At 42.6% G+C, this 20,610-nt stretch overlaps 1 protein-coding gene across 1 annotated transcript in view; it reads right to left on the bottom strand.

The window, feature by feature from the left end:
• Positions 1 to 756: 756 nt before the first annotated feature.
• Positions 757 to 20,610, bottom strand: part of STK10 (serine/threonine kinase 10) — a 92,377-nt gene continuing 72,523 nt past the window's right edge. Inside the window, exons 11-19 of the mRNA XM_048491087.1 lie at positions 18,102 to 18,225; positions 11,063 to 11,242; positions 9,185 to 9,277; positions 8,905 to 9,034; positions 7,885 to 8,009; positions 5,958 to 6,146; positions 5,339 to 5,464; positions 4,073 to 4,186; positions 757 to 3,737 (exon numbers count right to left, since the gene is read on the bottom strand). Coding sequence (XP_048347044.1) covers positions 3,597 to 3,737; positions 4,073 to 4,186; positions 5,339 to 5,464; positions 5,958 to 6,146; positions 7,885 to 8,009; positions 8,905 to 9,034; positions 9,185 to 9,277; positions 11,063 to 11,242; positions 18,102 to 18,225 — 1,222 coding nt within the window. The 3' untranslated portion in view covers positions 757 to 3,596. The remainder of the gene's footprint in view (positions 3,738 to 4,072; positions 4,187 to 5,338; positions 5,465 to 5,957; positions 6,147 to 7,884; positions 8,010 to 8,904; positions 9,035 to 9,184; positions 9,278 to 11,062; positions 11,243 to 18,101; positions 18,226 to 20,610) is intronic.

Consider the following 20,610-nt stretch of genomic DNA (forward strand, 5'->3'; position numbering starts at 1 on the left):
CTGCCTGAGAGATTGGTGGAGTCCCTTTCTTTGGAGGTTTTTAAACAGAAGCTGGATGATCATATGACAGGAGTGCTTTAATTGTGTGTTCCTGCATGGCAGGGGGTTGGATCTGATGGTCCTTGTGGTCTCTTCCAACTCTATGATTCTATCCTCTAGCTAAGCCCAATTTAATTTAAAAATGCTTTTAAACTCAGTTCAGAGCCTACTGTATTGCTGGTGCCAAACAAAGGCAAAGCTTCATGAAAAGACAATAAAATTGGTATGGAATAGAGTGGAAGTTCAGGGGACATGCAGCTCTTCCTCTCTACCAAGCAGTGTCACTCTTTAGCTATTCTTGGGAGTGCAGCAGAAGGGAATTAAGAATAGCTCCAACTGGACACAGCAAGTTTCAAGAATTAACAGTTTATTATTAACATATTTCAATACAGAAATTCTCAAACAATATATTTTAAGAACAACTTGGTTCAGAGTTTGAAACGGTGTTGATTGGGTTGCTTTAAAATTCCAATCAGCAGAATCCAGGTATCAATATTCCATCACACCCCAGCAATGTTTATGCATAAATACAAGATGTCAGCACCGCTGACTTAAAGCCACACACACACACACACACACACACACACACACACACACACACACACACACACACACACACACACACACACACACACACACACACACACACACACACACACACACACACACACACACACACACCTGTTACACAGAATTCTGGACAAATGCACAGTCCTGTGGTGTTAATCTTTTATTAGATTGTTTACATCATAGTGGTTATCCAAAAAGTGAAAACCTTATAGAAAATGTTATGAAAACACTTATTTAACCCTGTGGAATGACATCATTCTTTGGTCCCAACAGACAAAAATAACTGGACTGCATTTAGATGAGGGAAAGGGTTACTTGACAAAAGGGAAAGCAACACATTCTTACCATAAAAAGGGAGAAGCTTCCTTGAAAACACTGTGTGAGGTAAATATTGCACTTGTGTAAAGTTACAGCACCTCTTGGTAGCAGTTGAGAGCAGGCAGGTGGCACAGAATGGAAGACGGACATATGCTTGCCATAATGAGACCCTGGTTTGATTTCTTGGGCATGAAAATTATCCTCCAGATCAGTGAATGGATGATGTCTAAAGAACTGGAACAGCATGTGTGAACACATAGTCTAGATATGAGGGGACCCAAAACATACTTGAGATTTATTATCAGTTTTCTTTAACATAAAGTAAGAACAAGAATTAACAGAAAATGTTGTGAACACCTGACTTCTCTTTCAGCAATGAATTTGGAGAATACAACAATTTGTATCCTTCTCCAGTCTTTGTCCCTGTCTTACCAACACTGTTCTATATCTTATAAACAAAGTAGTACAGTAAGACATTAAAGTGCTTTCAAAGTCCAGACCTCTAACCATAACAATGTATATTTGCCAGACTAACATCTTTAGACTCCAGAGTCCACTACATAGATATTATCGCCAGATAGAATTTTGCTTCACACACTGAACATATTCTCTCTCTTTATGTTCCAATGAGGAGCCCATTGGCAACTGAGCTTGCTAGACCTCCATGTCAACAAATGGACATAAACGCTTACTGTTACACAGTTACCAGAAAGAAAGCCTGACATGTGGGGCCATCCTAATGCATAGTGCTTGGCGTTAGCACAAAGCCCTATGAAGACCTTCTGCTTGCATTTATACCTCAAAGTACTCAATCAAGCATTACCACATGTGGATGGCTACCCAGATGGAGGAATGTGTGAACTGACTATGCAAAGCAGTAAGGTATCAATTTGCAGAGAAATGTAAGCTGGCAGAGTCTTCTTATTGAAGGATTTTTTAAAAAATAGTCCACTAAAGAAAAAATAGTCTCTTTTTTGTTAAAAATTGTCTTTTAGAAGAACTGTGAAACTAAACATTTTCAGCATTTCAAGCATGTAGTAGTCTATTCTGTTACACGTGGTTTTAGTTACATGGACCCTTTAGACTTCCTACAAACCCAGAGTTATTTCAAAGAAAGGCAGGACAACTAAAGTTGCCATGAAGAAGTTCTTAGGCAGGTGCTATTTTCTGTCAAGAACATATCTTCCAATCACAGCAAACTTTATACAACAGTAGAAAAAAACCCCTCCACATTGCAGCATTTTTCCATTCAGTGAAAGTCATACAAGGAGGCACAAAACAAAGTATCTTTAACCCTGGCCAGCTGCAACTGCGCTGTATTGGAGACAAGGGTATTTTTGCTATTTAACTTTTTAGAAGAGCAAACACCAGCTCTTCCCTTAACCTGAGCACAAACGTTTTCTTAGGCTAGTATCCCTGGAGAAAGGAAGAGAGCTAGGACAGATAACTCCCTACCAATCACCACAAAAGAGAACACATTATATTGCAAACTGAAGAGGAGGCAATCAATATCACAGAACAAATTGAGTAGAGCAGAGGAAGATTGTATCTTTTTTAATGGAATACTGTATGGGAAATGAAGCAAAAAGGATTTGCAATTCCTTTCTAGATTCGAACATCAAATCCCCACAGCAAAATTAACTGGTTTGGCTATCAAGGACAACAAGGAGCAGCTCGTGGCTATTAATTAGCTGACTTGAGCTTTTATTGCTTTAGGGTCTAAACCACGGAGATCTTTGCCAGGCTTAATCACTTAAAAAGTATTAGTTTGTGGCAGATGATCCAATAGCTATATTGTCAAGTCAAACAACAGTTTCCTCAGTCCTTGCGTGCATCTGAGGTACTTCATTTGAATAGGACTATAAATCTCTCACTGCCTTATTTGATAGAGAAAGGTCCTGAGCTCTGGACTTTTTCAGGCCTGGTAGTATTATCCCCACATTTGAGAAAGGACAGCAATGGTACCACAAGATCACCAGGAAGAGTGCTGAGCTGCTTTGAACAAGCCAATGAGATTCTAAGAGGAGACATCTAAATGGAAAAGAAAGAGCCCTTTGCTCAGAAAGAGAGGCCACAGTAAAAAGATAGCTAACTCCTCACTGTCTTTTGTAAAGCTGTCTGTGGAGTCCTTTATGCCCTGAGGGAGCCAAGTTCCACCAACAGACAAAGTTCGTGTTGGTAAACACTAACCTACCATGCTGGGTCTTACCAAAGCTAACAAGGTGTTGGCCAGGAAAAGCAACGCTCAAGTTTAACAACTATGGTGATGACATTTAGCAGTCATTGAACATATCTTCAGTTTCTAGCATATGTTGCTTCAGGACAGTAAGAGAACACCAGGCAACAAGTTCACTGTTAAGCAGTGGTTTTACAGCAAGAATCATGAACTCTGCACATGGCCTTACTGGCTTTCTCCCATGAAGCTCATCTGCATTTCTCCTAGTGCAACTCAGCACCAGCCAGGGAAAGTTTAACTTGGATCCATCATCTCCGATGGAGCCGGACAAGAGGGGCAATCCACATTTGTTGTCTCATAAGCAGCTGAACAGGAGACACTGATCTGAAAATTAGTGGGCGCAGAATGAAAGGGAGCCTTGGTGTCCTTTGTTGGCTTTCCGCCAGTTGTGAACTGCTAAACTGCTGGCAAACCTTGCCTGCTAGTTCAAGGATTAGGAAGCCTCCACAGAGTTGAATGAGAGAAATTTGGCTGGTTTGTTTGGCGAGGCTGGAGTTTGACCATTGGCCTCTTCACTGAGTCTGAAGAACATCTCCTGCTCACGCTTTTTCTGATTCAGTTCATCTTCCAGTGCCTAAAAAAGGAGAAGAATCCCATTAATAGCAGTGACTCAAGGCAACAATTTGGCTTCTCTCAGATGTGATGATCTCCAGAATGTTTATTACAATGAAATCTCAACTGAAGAGAAAAATCAGACTACCCTAGAATAAATATCCCACCATAAATTTACTTACAAAAAAACTTACAAAAAACTGTTTTCTAACCCATTCCCCCACACAAACCCCCAGTTTATTAGAACATATGGCATAGTGGTACACTTGATTTGACAACATGATCAGAAATTCAAAAGTAATCTCTGAAATGTTGTCAAATTTAAAATCTATGTGACATTTTCATTCAAAAAGTTGCCTTCTTGCGTGGCCTCAGCTTATCTCGCCATTCCTTCAGGTTCAGGTTGTGGTTTTCATCCAAGGCCTTCAATTTCTGGGTCTCGTGTTCAACCAAAAGGTGACACTTCTCGTTCTGTATGGATTTAACACCACAGAAAGAAATGTGAAAGTTTTTACAGAGTGTGCAGGAACAATAGAAAACATATTAACTCAACTCACTTTTTAACCTATATGAACCTCTTGCAGTAGGAAAGAGCCAGATCTCTCAAATACAGTGATGTCCCTTCTAATTTCAGATACCTTATTTCTCACAAAGCCAGTGAGTGCAGTGATTATCTGGAATGCAATACTGATAGGAATACCAGAATAGGAATTCCTGCTCAGCCATAAAAGTAATTAGGAGGATTTCATCAACATAACCCTTCTCTTTCTTAATACCAAGAAACTGCGCAAAGACACCTGCAGATGAGAAGGTCAGAGAGAAGGCCTTCTCTGGCATGGTACCTCACTTTGTAGAATTCCTCCTTCATTTTTTAACCTTCTACCTTTCTGTATTGAGCCTTAGGTGCCAGGTGAAGATGTATTCCCAAGTTTCTTTATTTAACACATTTATATTATATGTTTTTCCCAACTGGAGCCCTCAAGGCGGTGAATAATTTTTAAAAGACATTAAAATCAGCTTTTAAACACACACACACACACACACACACACACACACACACACACACACACACACTGAGAGAGAGAGAGAGAGAGAGAGAGAGAGAGTATATAAGCTGATTCTAATGTCTTTTAAAATTATCCACTGCCTTGAAGGCTCCTCTGTGTGTGCGTGCGCGTGTGTTTAAATCAATAAAACAATAATTGGAAACAAGGAGGAGGATCAGTCGAACAGACTGTTCAAGCAGTCCTGTATGACTCTTTGTTGCTTTTTTAATATTTTTTGTTCACATGGAACAATGCATACACCTTTGTTGCTCTGTTACCTTTGATATCTTGCAGTGTGCTATAAGATGGCATTAAAAAGTCTTAAATGCATAAATAATATGCATCACAAGGTAACTGTGAGGATAAAGCAGGATACAGGAATGGGATACAAATGTCAGAACATGCCAATACAAAAAAAAGAGTCTACCTTCCAGTTTTGTCCAGAAACTGCTGTCAGACAGCATGAGCCAATTTTTCACAGAGAAATAAACAGTTACTGTACAGGCCAATTTGCTGCATGAGATACTCCTCTCTCTGACTAACATACCTATAAAACTGAGCCACAGTATGGAGTTACCTGTAATTGCTGGAGCTCATTCATGTTGCTCTCACACTGGGCAATCATATCCTTCGTCTGCATCTCATGTTTCTGCTGCTGTTGCAATCGCTCTGTTTTCTGCCTCTTTTCCTCCTGCTGAGCAAACTGTAACATAAAGGGAGCACCTGTTATCATGCAGAGTGTGTTCAGAGAAGCTCAAAAATGCTTCGGTGTTAAAAATCTGCTTCGGTACTAGGAGACAGGGTCCGTTGATATATTTGTTTGTATGAACAATGGCCTATCAGCATAGGCTGTGCTAGCTGCACTTCAGGAGCAACAGGAGACCACAGTTATAGCCTTCCTACCCTTTAACAAAATATGAACACTGTTTTCTGGGCCACCCTGCTGTTTGAACCCTTTGGGCAGTAACTGACCCACTTCATTTGCACTGGAGCTTCAATATCAATGATGGCTGAAGAAACTCTGTATGTACCTATCAAGGCCAAAGTCTAGTAACTTCTGCCAGTACAGGCAGTTGAGAAGGTTCAGGCACATTTTATAACCCTATAATAATCAAACTTCTTCCTTACAGAGATTCTAATCAACGTATAGCCAATGTTACTGTTAAATCCCTTTCTCTCCTCACAGTAAACTCCACCTGTTTTATTTTTTCTCTCTGTTCGGAGGCGCTTCCACTGGAATTGATATGGAGACTCTTCTTAAACATGGCCATACGGGTCTTCCCTTCACTTCTCTGGATTTTAGGGAGGCGGCCTCTCTCTTGCTGTTGCCGAATCTTCAGCTGCTCTATCATTCGCTGGTTATACCGTTGCATTTGCTCACGCTCCTGGAATGGGAACAGCCATAGGTGAGGGAAGAGGGAGACAAGTTATACAAGACAAATCATGCTAAAAGAGGACTCTGGAATTCATGGACTCTTGAAGCATATTACTCAAAACACCTCAAAGGGAAAAATGAGTTTTGAGTTGCTAAACTAAAGAGTCCTGTATATAGCTCTTACCACCTGCTGTCCTTGGGCCACTGCGAGTAGCAGAGTGCTGGACTAGATGGACTCTGGTCTGATCCAGCAGGCTAGTTCTTATGTCCTAGCATATCTGATACTTTCTTGAAGAAGTTGAACTCGAACCTTGCCCTAAAGATGGTCTCATGCTAAATATATCCATATTCCAGACTAGCCCAATATTGTCAGATCTTGGAAGCTAAGAAGGGTCGGCCCTGGTCAGTGTTTGGATGGGAGACCACCAAGGAATACCAGGGCTGCAATGCAGAAGCAGGCACCTCTGAACATCTCTTGTCTTGAAAACCCTACATGGTTGCTATAAGTTTGCTGTAACTTGGTGGACACAAAAAATTGAGGGGAGACTGTAACAGACGGTGCCAAGCAAACTAATAATCATGCACTAAAAATGCAGAGAAGCATATGATTAAGTATCTCATTCAGACTTTCCATGATTTATGGCTTACTATCAAAAATCTACATTTCTGATTTAACATACTCGGTCTTGCCTCTCAGAAGATTTTAAAATTATTATTGCTTGAATAATTTTTTTTCTTGGCTTCTAATTTTAACAGTGAACTTTGTACAATGAATTCAGTCAAATAATGGAGGGGTCCTCACCAAAAGCTTGTCTTTTTGTGTCAAGCCTATCTTCTCCTCCTCTTCCTCCCTTTTACTGAATCCATACAGAGCTGCTTCAAAGATGGTCATAGAGGGACAAGAGGCCGAGCAAAACACCCGAGCATCACACTGCTTTGTATTGCTTCTGACTGAAATATTAATCTATCTGTTCTTGCAAAAGTGATACTATATCCAGAATGGAAATTTACTGTTTGCCTGCCCAAGAATCAACACAGCAATCTCTCACTTGAGCTCTTAGAAATTACTGCTACATTTTCAAGTAGTGAAACTACAGTACTTGCGAATAATGTTGATAGATTTACACATATTTTCTCTAGTCAGGCACTTCGTATGCTTGCATTGGTAATAGGGTCACAATTTAAAATGAACAGAATTCCTAGTAAATTTACACCTGCAGTTGGTGGAATTGGTAATCACATAGGTAGTTATTTTTGATTTATGCTCAGAACTTATTGGATTGATGAATTTGATGAGAAATTGTAGTTTCAGTTCATTTAAAGAAGCCACGGAAAATCCAGTTTTAGTCACTCCCAGCTGGAAATCATGCTGGGAAGGGTTGGGCAGAGCAATTTAGAAGGAAAGATAGGTTTCAGCTATGGCCCTACCATGTACTTACAAGAATCCTCCCTTGTGTCTGGTGAATTCCCCTCCACTCAGAAAAGTATGTTTGGTGGCTAGGGTAAGGGACATCTCCCAAATATCCATTCAACATTTTCAGGTGTTCAACAGGATACATGAAAAAACGTGATCAAGTACAAAAATCTGTACACACATTGCTAGGTTCAAGTCTTCAACCTTTGCTCCTATACTCCATATATCATTCAGCCAAGTAGCAAGTGGATTATTCTGTGCAGATCTGTCAGGTCAAATTCTAACTGCTTGGTGATATGATGTCTTATAGCTAGAAAAACTTAAGCTTAGCTACCTTCTCATGTTTTCGGAGCAGTTCGTGTCTTTGAAGGAAATACTGATCTTTCAGCTGCTGTTTAATAAGCTGGTGTTTCTCCTGTAGTTGGTGCTCTTCTAGCTCCCAGATTGTGGCTTCACGATCTGTGGGAGACAAAAAATAAAGATATACTGTCACTTCACCAGGAAAGAAAAAAGTTCCAGTTCATGGGACTCAGTCATTCAGAAGGAAAGAGGCTATTGCTCATGCTTTCTGTGGTAAAAACACACACAGAGAGAGACACCCTGTAGAAGAACCAGATACCATAGGAGAGACCCTGCAGTGAGATGACTATCAGGTCTGTTATGCATCAACAGATGTCATGTCTTGAACTAAAATGGGCCTTGTCAGTGATGCCAAGGACATTTTCTCTGTGAAGAATTTTTTTAAAATAAAAGAGTTTGAACAAGGAAAGAAAGCAAAGGAGAACAACAAAATGTGGGAAATGAACAGACAGAAGACAAATGTTTCACATATTCTGAAAAATTAAAAACAGGCCAGAGTGAGATCTCTGTGATGACATCACCACTTCTGCTCACCTTGAATTCCAGCTTGCCAAAACCAAGCTTTTTGAACATAAATAAATCAGAAAGCTGGTTTACTAGTAATAGCATTATTTAATTATTTTATTTAAAATATTTATACTTCACCTCATACCAAAGTCTCTAGGCAGCTTACACAGATTAAAACAATAAAAGATCACAATACAACATCATAAACTATGGCAACTAAAACAAAGCAATAAAAACATCATAAAATTAACCCACTCCCCGACCCTCCCCCACCCACCCACCCTCAGACTGGAAGCTGTAGAGGGGGTTTTCAAGGAGGCTGGCCAATTGAACCACGTGCTGATTATTTTTCCATTGTGTACAGTATTATAGCTTGCAGCTAATATGGGAAGAATTAAACATTTCAAATGAAAATTGGTTTTTTCACAGTTTTTCTTTATCTGACCACATTCTTCCAAACTTATTTGAACAGGAGAAAAACTGTCACCTCTCATGAGCTGCTGTTTCTTGTTGAGGCATTCCCGCTCCTTGTCACAGATCTCCTTTCGATTCTGGGCTGTGATATTACTTATGGCCTGTTCCAGATCCCCAGACTGTTTGGCCAGAAACTCTTGTTCCTAGAAACGAAGAGTAAAGAAGTGAATACTCTTGATAGTACATGTCACAGGGTCACCCTTTGATATCTTTTCACACATTTTGGAAGGTTGCTACTCAGAAGTGTCATGAGGGCCTTTGTCACAACATGGGCAAACGTATCCAGAACTTACCAGGACTTGCTTCTTTTGGGTAAACTCATCCATCTTCACCTTCATGGTCCCTTTGCGCTGTTGCCGTGGGAGCTTTTCCATGTCACTCTTGACCTTAAAAAAAGCAGCAAAGCTGTTACTTTTCAGACTATACTCTGGTCCAGTTGCTTGAAGTAGTTGTATAGAAGAAATTTTTCTCATTGGACAGATCACCTAAAAGCCTGGAGGGATTATACTAAAACTTTGAATTCTTCAATTGCATGCTGCACTTATTCATCCCATTACTTCTTTGATTCTTTTTTGCTGTACTCACTACCCCTTTCTCATTGATTTTTAAAACTTTTGCATCTTGCCTAATTATACCATCCCCATTCTCCCTTAGATTTCCTTTTTCCTGTTTCTTCCATTTTCTCTCTCTTGTTCCACTTTCACTCTTACAGCGTTCCCCACTTTCTTCATCACACCTACTCTGCCAACCATTCAGCTATTTCTCTCAGATTTAATATATGCACACATGTGTGCATGCATCTGAAAGTGCATGCAACTGAAAGCAAAGCAAAAACAGAATGCCCAATGCACAATTCAAGGAAGAAAGGGAAAAATAGAAGCAAATAATCTTTTACCTCAGTAATACATGAATCAACCATAATATACTGAAATGGGAATAGTGCATACTATCCCCTTTCCCATGCAGAGATCTCAGGAGATCTTTGAATTCATCCACCGCCACATCCTGGACCTTCTTCCATTCCCCTGCCCACCCTCCCCCCACCACTAACACAAGCTGGGCCCTTGTTGTCACTGCTCTCTGGCTGGGTCTGGCAACAGCCTCCCCATTCCCCCCTCCCCCTGGCCCAACCATGTTACCTGCTTATAGGAAGCATATGGTCACGTGTTGGGCTGTAACACAGCAGCAGATGCAATGGACAAAGGTTTGCAGAAGGTGGCTCAGGGTTTCCTTGCAAAGACCCAGCAGCACTGCTTGCAACATCTTCCCTTTGAAAGCGAGTCTGACACACCCAGTGACCAGCAGTTTTGCCTAAACCTCCTTGCTTGTTGCTCCTTTACTGGCTTCCTTGCTCCAGTTACCTAAAGACCCGGGCACAGCCTTCTCCTTCTGAGCAGTCAATGGCAGGCAGAGCAAAAGAGGGAGGCAAGCATGGGAGGAGGAAAAGAGTGGGGAGGGGAAAGGTCCTCCCCGCTGGACCTCCTTCAATTCCCCTGTGCACCCTTCCCCCACTGCAAACACCAAGCCAGGCCAGGCAGGACAGCAGTGGCAAGCCGTCGCTCTCTCACCTGGCAACAGCCTCCCCACTCCCACCCACACCCCCACAATCACCAAGCCAGCCCCACCCGCCTGACCCCCCACAACTCACTGGTCACCCGCTCATTGTACTTTGGGATTATTTTCTACTGTGGAAGCATGCACTTCCCCCACACAACTAATGACCACACTTTCATCTTTATGTGGGAAAGGGTATAGTTTGCTACTTAATTCTAGTCTATATGCTGTTCCTAGTAAATTAAGATCAGAATAAACTTGTATTGGGATACTGGAGGCCTGAAACTGCAGTTTTGTCAGATTATTCAGACTCTTTCCTCTGCTCTACCAGTCCCTTTATTTCTGTGCCCAAGTTTTATATTATTCGTTCCCTTAGTCCCACTGCCTTCTACGTATCCTTCCTTAGGTGTTTTTCCAGAATTGTTCCATTGTTTTTCCTCTCAGCCTTCTCTCTCCTCCTGCTCAGGCTTCGGTTTTCTTTAGCTATCTCAAATCTGAGTTCTTTGCCCTTAACCTACCAGTGATGTCTGCCTGAAAACAGCAGCAATTGGTCAACAATGTAAGATTTGATCCCAGAATTTCATTGTGAAAGAATGTGACCCGTTATTCCATTTTACCTCCTTCTTTTTTTGCCTCAGCTGTTCTTGAAATTTAGCGTACTCTCGGTCCTGCTCAGTCCGAATATGTTTTGCTTCTTCACGCCGGCGCGTAGAGTGATCTTGCTCCATCTTTTCAATTTGCTGCTTCTGCTGGCGTTCTAGATTTTCAAGTTCAGTGTCATAGAATTTCTTCTTTGTCTAAGCAAGAACAAAAATACTATTAGATTGCTTATAGTCAGCTGAGAGTCTTAAACAAAGTAGTACCTTCATTGTTAAGGAATAAACCAAGCCTAAAGAAACAATTATAAGAACAACTTTGCCATAAAGCTTTTTAAAACAAAGCTAAATCTTGATCTGAAGTACCTGTCTTAATTCATCTAAAATAATATCTGCCCTGCAGATTGAACACCTTACCTGGGATTGGCATAATGGAAGGTAATCACTCTCTCCATAGAAGCCTCCTTCACTACCACCCCTGGTCTGTTATTACGATAATGATAAACCCAGCTTTGAGTCCATATCATATATAGATACTGTTAGTGGAGGTCCATGAAAGGGGTCTCTCAATTGTGGCCTCACCCTGTCAAATACATTACCCCAAGTTCTACTTTGGTCTTCTATGCATTCCACACAGTGGGACTGTTCACGTGCAGGTCTGCAACATACGTTTTGCGCTTCCATCCTGGGAGGAGGGACGCTCTTGCTATTGACTGTAGCAAGGACATTACCTCCAATAGTCACACGTCTAACGGATGAGCAACCCCATCCCAGTTCCTTCTTCACCGTGACAGAGAGTGGTAGTGTTGAACAGCAGTTACAGGTCTTACTTGCCCAGACTTTTCAGAAAAAGTGCTTTGTAAGCATTCAATAAACAGAAAAGTCTTTATGACTATTTTATGACCACTATTGTTATTTTTATCAGACCTAGATGCTGAAATTCCTGAGACTGTTTTATAGTTACGCTTGCAGTATGGCTGATTTCTTAGGAATGGCAACAGTTTTAACCACGTGTATTGATATTATTTAGATGTCATGTTGATGGATTGGTTGTATTCTTTTTAAATTGCTTCTGAATGCTAGGTGGTGAAAGGGTTTTTTAAGCCTATAAATTAATAATAAAATCTGACCTGCAATAACCTTCTTGTCTCCCATTCAAAGGACACAAAGCAGACTGGGAAATTCATATACATAGGGTACATGCCACACACCTGTACTTCTAATACAATGCACTATCTTTTGACACATTTAACTGTTGGTATCATGAAAGCAGAGGAGATGGCTACATCAATGGAGGCCTCAGATAATAGCCAGCTTTCCTTGACAGTGAAATTCATTATACTAGTTTCCCTCTGCTACTATTAAAGATATAACTCACAAAGAGCTCATCAGTAGCACACTTGGTGAAGTGTTTCTTTTCTGTTTTGACCATGGCAGCAACAGCAGCTATCATCAGCAACAGTAGAACTGGCATAACCACCACATTGGCAGGATTTTATTAGTACTTTTTGTGAGGCTAAGAAGTTAATTCAGTATTTGTTTGACTGAACGAAAATCCACAGTAGATCACTTGGTCTTGTAATGGGTCCTACCAATGAAGCAGCTCTTTATCGCTCCCTTCCATTTTTGATACTGAATCGCCTGTGTAGCCATTAACACCTCTTCCAGAACTATTCGGTCCCAAAGGAATCTTGCAGAAAGACTTCAAAATGGAAACGCTTTTCAAACTCACTCCAACTTCACTGAGCGTTACATGACCAATTAACAATACTGATGAGTGCTCTGTGGGTTATATCTTTAATAGTAGCAGAGGGGAATTGGTATAATGAATTCCACTGTCAAGGAAAGCTGGCTGCTCTCTGAGGTCCCTGTAACGAACTTGCCCCACCCTGAAGGGCTGGTGTACAGCAGGCCAAAGGGAGAAGGCCTTAGCAACAGCCAGAAAAAGAAAAAAAGGCTCCACAAGGAGAGAACCGACCTGATTGGCTGAAAAAGGTCCAGTAACGTTTGGCAAGAGCTAGGGCAGGGGTAGGGAACCTGCGGCTCTCCAGATGTTCAGGAACTACAATTCCCATCAGCCCCTACCAGCATGGCCAATTGGCCATGCTGAAAGAGGCTGATGGGAATTGTCAGGGTTCCTGGAACATCTGAGAGCCATGCAGGTTCCTCACTCCCTGAGCTAGGGGAGCCAGTGGGGCTTACAGCACTGGGAGGAGAGTTGGAGTGCTGATCCAGGAGTCGGTCAGGAAAGAGAGCAGAGCAGAGTCTGGCAGAGAGGAGTCTGTCAGCTCTGGAAGAAAAGGATTCTGTACTCAGCAGAGGTATGGCTGACCAGAAGTCCAGTCCTGTCTAAGCGGTGTGTGCTTGACAGAGAGAGGAGGCCCTGACTGGGTGCAGATTTCGAAGTGCCCCTTCAGGAGCCTGGCGGTTTTAAAACTGCTTGCAGGACCTATCTAGTTCCTGCTCATGACCCACTGAGGGCGCTGCATCACCAGAATCACCAGTTCCTGGGAGAAGCCGGTCCAGAGAGCAAGTAAAGCTTCATATTAGGGACTAGGTGGGAGAGAGGGAGAAGCCAAGTGTATGCCAGAATCTCCTGGGCTTGGACTGTGTGCTTGGAGTGTAATTCAGTGGGTATTATTGGAGCAGTGAGGAATAAAGTGTCTGTGCAAGCGCGTGAAGGGAATTTATTAGTTCAAAGCTAAAATCTTCCCTTAAGCGAGACACCTATGCGTGTGTCGGTGTGCATATGAATCTGAAGTAACATGACTTAAGACAAACTTATTCTGAAACCAACAATGCGTTGCAAAACCTCTCCCAAAGGATTACCGGAGAAGCCTCTGTTAAACCAAGTAAATAAAAGTTTTCCAGTTTTGTCTAGCCACATTATAAAAACCTCTCCAGTCTTTATTATTTATTCTGTCAGTGTCTGTGTGTTCCCTCAAGAAGGGTGGTAGTGTCTGGGGAAAATCTCAGTATTGAGTGGGCTATAGAGGGAAAGAAAAATATTATTGGTGGCAGCTTAAGAAAGCAGAACTTTCTATATATAAAGTGGCTTTTCGTTACATTTGGCGTAAGCATGGCGGGATCCGTGTAATATCTAGGATCCAGTTACTAACACGCCGTGAGGAGAAGCTTCCATTTCATTTTGTTTTATTTTGTTTTTTCTGACGGTTGTGAGGGTAAAACTGTGAATTTTTACTCTCTCACAAATGGTAGCCCTACCTTAAGACACAACAAGACAACGCTGGGTGAGGGAAAAGCCCCATAGAGACAGGTGATATTGAAACACCTAAAGAAGATCCCTTTCAGGATTGGGAGAGCATGAAACTGAAGCTGGCCAGTATAGGATGCTGGGATTGAGAAAGCTAAAGATGGCTTCTGGAGATGAAAAAAAGCAAAAATTAGAGGGGCTGTAGGGAGTGATGGCCTAAAATGAAATACTTAAAGGTAGAAGTTGGGACAAATAGTTAAATTCACGGGCTTGAAAAGGGCCAGAAAAGAAAGAGAGCTTTAAAATGGCGATGGAAATGTCGTGGAGGCAAACATGAGCCATGAAAGGAAGCGGACATAGTTTGATTTGGAGAGTGAGGGAAATGAAGCTCAGAGCAGACGCTGCCCATCCCCCACACTGTTGTGGAATTTCCCTCAGCAGATGAGGAAAATGGGAAACAGTTTCCAGGGTTGCCAGAGTACCAGATGAATTGGAGGGAAATCTTTCCCAAATGCTTATGGGGAAACCCTCAGAATGGCACCCAAGAAGATGCAGTTGGAAGTGACAACGCCTAACCCTGCAAAGGTGTGCCTTGCCAACGCTTAAGAAGTCCAGGAGGCTTAGAAAACTCCTCTAACAGCCTGACTTTGTGAACCAGGCTGAGTCTGCAGCAGACCCAGAGTTGCAGTATGGACAGTGTTCATGCTGACTGGTGCCAAAGAAGACCAGAGAGCAGGATGAGTTCCTGAAAGAACTGAAGGAGACAGCTGGAGCTTGCTGGACCCCAAAGCTACCAAGGTGGTTCCAGTTCAGTGCCAGGCAGTTCCAGAGGTGGGAGGCGAGGGAGTCAGTTGCCAACGCCCTCCCAGCACGTGCTCCAGCAGTGCAGCTGAATCGACGCTTCCCGCGGAGCAGTACTTCCAGGAAGATCATGTGAGACGGTTCCTGGTATGTGGGAGGGAAAAAGGAGGCGGTTGCCAACGCCCTCCCAACGCGTGCTCCAGCGGTGCAGCTGAACAAACGTTCCTGCGGAGGCGGTATTACCGGGAAGATCGCTGCAGCGATTCCTGTGAGGGAAAAAGGGAGGCGAAGACGACTGCGCCCAATGTCTGCCTAACCAGCACTTTAGAAGTGCGGCAGGAGGTTCCAGTTCCTGAAACGGATTCAGGAATGCAGCAAGAGCTGGGAGCATTGTTGTACAAGGACTTGTAAAAGCTTGAGGACAAAGTGCAGGTCTGGCAGAAACATCAAAAAATGAACTGGAAAGCAGCAGCAGCCGCGAGACCTCAACAGAGCCGCTTCAGCAGCCAACAATGAGGACTGTTGTGAAAGCCCAACATTGCAGCTGCCCAGCAGAAGACCGAAGCTGAAGTTTGGCATACCAGACTCCAAGAAGGGAAACTCTGAGGGACCGGGGGAGGTCAATCTGGTATAAAAATGAAAGGGTTCTGATATGTATTTTTTTGTTTTGATGTAGGTAACTAAAGTACTGGAGTTTAAATATGCTTGTTGAAATGTAATGTGGATTACTGAAATGTTATTGATACTTATTACAGGGAATTCATGGGTAAAGCTTCTAACATATGGTAAGAATGTTTATGGTAAGTGAACTCTTTTAAGAAAAAAAAAACTAGAAATGCATTCTGAAAATGTGGATTTTTTTTGAAAAACTGTTTAGTCTTTTTGGTTAACGGTGTAAGCTTTATTTACACACATTAAGACATGCAAACGAGGCTTGGCTAGCAGCCTCGTAGTCCTGAATGCTCTTTTAGGGAAAGAGGGACATATGTAACGAATCTTGCTCCCATCCCTGAAGGGCTGGTGTACCCAGCTTGAATGCCAAAGGGGAGAAGCAGCCTGTAGCAAATGCAGCCAGAAAGAAAAGAAAAAAAGTGCTCCTCCACAAGGAGAGAACCTGAGCCTCAGGATTGGCTGAAAAAAGGTCCAGTAACGTTTGGCAAGAGCTAGGGGGGGGGGAGCCAGTGGGCTTACAGCACTGGGAGGAGAGAGTTGGAGTGCTGATCGGAGTCGGTCAGAGAGAGCAGAGCAGGAAGTCTGGGCAGAGAGGAGTCTGTCAGCTCTGGAAGAAAAGGGATTCTGTCTCAGGCAGTGAGCTGGCTGACAGAAGTCCAGTCCCTGTCCTAAGCGGTGTGTGCTTGACAGAGAGAGGAGGCCCTGACTGGGTGCAGATTGAAGGGTGCCCTTCAGGAGCCTTGAAGCGGTTTTCTAAAACTGCCCAGGACCTATCTAGTCTGCTCTTGCCCCCCTGGAGTGTATCCACCAGAATCACTCAGTCTGGGAGAGAAGCCTCAGTCCAGAGTGCAGTGAAGCTTCAAGCATTAGGGACTAGTGGGAGAGAGGGAGGCCAAGTGTGCCAGAATCTCCTGGGCTTGGACTGTGTGTGTGGGTGGGATCAGGGGGTACTGGAGCAGTGAGGAATAGGTGGTTCGTGTATGCATAAATGGGGAATTTATTAGATTCAAAGCTAAATCTTCCTTAAAGAGAGACACCTGCGTGTGTCGGTGTGCATATGAATCTGAAGTAACATCTTAAGACAAACTTATTCTGAAACCAACAAGCGTTAAACCTCTCAAAGTTACCGGAGAAGCCTCTGTTAAACCGCAAATAAAAGTTTTCAGTTTTGTTCATTATAAAAACCTCTCCAGTCTTTATTATTTGTCTGTCAGTGTCTGTGTGTTCCCCGCAAAGGGTGGTGTCTGGGGAAAATCAGTATTGAGTGGGCTATAGAGGAAAAATATTATTGGTGGCAGCGCAGAAAGCAGAACTTATATATAAGTGGCTTTCGTTACAGTCCCCCTTCCAGAAGTGTAAAATGCTATATTGTCAGGATTTTTTCTGGCTTGTGCAAGAGCTTGGCCACTCCTGGCCCAGTGATGCCTCCTTTTAGAAGTACCTGAGACAACCTTTACAACTTGCTCTCTTCCCCGGCTGAATCTCAACTGTATGCTGGAGGGCAAGGAGCAGGTGGCCTCAGCAGTTCATCATTATTATATGCAACCATCCTGCATACTGCTGTGAGCAAAGGCAAAAGGACTTCAGCTCCCTGCTGCCCATAATTTATGCAACTGCTGGTAGGTGGAAATGAGAACGTCAGGGGAGCACTCAGGTGGATCCAACCATTCTCCAAAGAGCCCTCCTTAAGTAATGTTCCCAGGCAAAGACAGCATGTTCAAAGATGTTGTTTTTCTTCTTGGTATTCCTTATCAGAGCCCACTGACTTGAGGAGAACTCTGCACCAGCAGGCGTTAGACTGTGGTTCCAGAAACTTAACTGGAGTCTAGAACTTTCCATTTATCTCCAGAAAAAATAAAGTGTTTAAAATAAAGAAAACAAGAAGCTCAAATGGTTACATTTGTCCTAACATACAGCACCACTAGAGAGGAGTTGAAGCTGGACACAATGGAAATCTCTATTCAGGATAACCTTTCTCCCTGTCTGTCTGTCTGTCTGTCCGTCCATCTGTCCGCCTGTCTGTCATTGTTCAATGTATGCAGCCATAGGCCATTGCAGTATAAAAACAGAACGTGTGTAAATTATGTACGTGTGTGTATGTGTGTATATGTGTGTACACACACATGAACAGAAATGAAAAAAGAGCATATAAAACAAACATTTCCACATATATAGCTGCTTCTGCTTGTGACAGTGCTTTTACAATAGCTATGTCCCATCATACAACAAAAGCAACCCATGTTCCTTCAAGACAATGAATATTGTTCCAGCGCTCTCTTTTAGTAGTAGGCTAATTATTAAGTGATGCAGCAAACACTCCTCATTCTCCCTTTCCAACTTTGGAACCATTGTTAAGTCCCCCTGCTCACATACATTCATTTCCTGTTCAAAGCGCCTCAGCATCTGCTCTAACTGCATGTGATGCTTGCTGTTCAGCTGGGTCTGGTTCCGATGCTCCTCCTTCTGAAGCAGACGCAGTTCACGCAGCTCTTGGCGTCTATGGGATTAAAGCAAAGAAGAAGCTCAGTTCACGTCAGTCTCCAAGGCAGGGGGTCCCAAGGTGATGCCCGAGGGTACCGATATCTTTTATGGCACCCACCAAGTGTTTTTAGGAAGTGGGTGGGGCCAGGTAGGGCTTTTGCCTAGCAAGGCTTCTGACTATTGGAGATTTGATTGTCTGTGCAGATGTTTTAGCATCTTTGGCAGCAGTTGTTACTACAGCAAAAGGATCTGAACTGTGCTACTAAAGTTAAGTTGTGGCAACCATTTTGTGGCTGGCTCCACCTCCTGAGGCATCCATTTCGTTGTTGTGCCCACAATTTTGTGTTAGAATTTCATATATGCTTGCAGGCTCAATACAGTTGGGGACCCCTGCTCTAAGGGGAAGAAAGTGGGTGATGACAGATTGAGCTCTTCAGGGGTGGGATGCAGCCTATTCACACCTATTCAGTAGAACCGGTTATTAACATTTTCTCAGTTTGGAGAACCGGTTATTAATGATTAACTCCACTAGGGACTAGGGGGTAATCTCAGTCCCTGGGTACAGCAAATTTCGTCAAGTGGGGGGTGCAAAATTGCTCCCCAGGGCCCTTTTGTCTGCCCCCCTGCTATGGCAACCCCCCCACCCCCACCCTCAAGTGGAGATTCTCACCCCCACACACTTACCTACATTTCAGAGCGAGATAGGAATTGGCAGACAATCCCTAACTTAAGTCTCTTTTCTGCAGCCGATAGCTTTTGCCCTTAACAAAAATGGCTACAGTAATAGCTAAGTAAAACCCTAAATAGCTTCCGCCCTTAACAAAAATGGCTGCAATAACAGTGATGAGATAGGTCTGAAAACTGTGGAGGTAGGTTTTAAAACTGCATTATGCAAACAGCACACAAGCAGCAATTTATAAAGCTTAGAGATTAAGAATATGAAGTTTACAATTAATCTCATAGATGCTAGAATGTATTCAGCCATGAACAATTGAACCTGCAACGTTTTAATTAGTAATTTTTTTTATATGCTATTAAATAGGAGTTGCATAACCCATTTAGTTAAAAACAATTTCATGCAGGTACAGTACATTATGTGCGGATTTTTACCAACATTATGTCTCTCTTAAAAAAGTGCCTCATAGATGAACTCAAGGAGCACAAGTCATATATTGTTCCAACATCCAGGTTGGAAGATCTCCCTGGAATTGCAAACTGGATTTCCAAGCACAGAGATCAGTTCCCCAGTGGTGAGAAAATGGTGGCAACTTTATATGGTAGATTCTCCCTCAACCATTAGCCTGGCAAAACTGTTAATTTCCACTGGTTGTGGGGGGTTTTCCGGGCTGTCGCGGCCATTGGTCACCAATGGGTGGATCTTGTTCCTAACGCTTCACCTGCATCTGTGGGCTGGCAGCTCTTCAGAGGTGTATCAGCCAGAGGGAAGTCTGTTAAGCACACTGTGTCCAGTGAGAAGAGAAGATACCGTTTTATTTTGAAAAAATTTATAATTCCCACTAAAGTGTCTCTTAATATCTTCCACTCTCTGTTTTAAGGTCTCGCTTTTTTCCCTGGTTTCCAACTCTAGTCTGAGTAAATTTTATGTCAAGAGAAGCCTAGACTTGCCATTTTTATTCCCTAAGGTCAGGGAAAAACACTCTATGGCAACCTGCATCCTGGTTAATCCTGTCCTCTTTGGTTTGCCATAGAAGTTGGCTGTGTGTCTTGATGAAGAGAGCCAGCGTAGTCTAATATGGTGTAGTGGTTACAGAAGCGGTTGGAGTGTTTGGAGAAATGGGTTTGGATGTGTAATTCTGTTTTTCTTTTTTGTTTATTTGTTCATTGTTTGTTGGGAAGTATTGTAGGTAAAGATGTTTCATTTTCTTTTTTGCTTGAAATACAGATTGGAAAGAGAGGAGTTTAAACAACTCTTTTAGATTAAGGATTTTGGATCTCTCTGTTACTTTTCTTTCAAGGGGAATAGATAAAGTAGTTATAGGAATCTGAAGGGTAAGTAGAAATTACAGGGGAGGGAAATATGGGAAGGAGGAAGGCAAAATAGCAGGGCAACTGTATTTTTGGTGATGTTTTAATTAGGGGAGTTCAAAGAGATAGATAATTAGATATGTTTGTAATATGTTAACAAATGTAAACAGTTTTTGTTTTCTCTCCTTATGTTATCATATAAAATCAATCTATATATATAAAAAAGAAATAATACACTACCTTTCGGTATATCGCTTTTTTAATACTGTAAACGGTCATTATTTAAATCCAGAGGTGGAACGAGGGGGAACTGCACCTGGGGCGCGCAGAACCTGTGTCCCTGCTGCAGCACTGTCCACCCTGCTCTGGAACGCCCTGCCACCAGAACACCCAGGCCACGCCCCCACCACGTCAT

This window comes from Sphaerodactylus townsendi, linkage group LG03 (assembly GCF_021028975.2).
Source record: "Sphaerodactylus townsendi isolate TG3544 linkage group LG03, MPM_Stown_v2.3, whole genome shotgun sequence".
In the NCBI taxonomy this organism is placed as follows: Eukaryota; Metazoa; Chordata; class Lepidosauria; order Squamata; family Sphaerodactylidae; genus Sphaerodactylus; species Sphaerodactylus townsendi.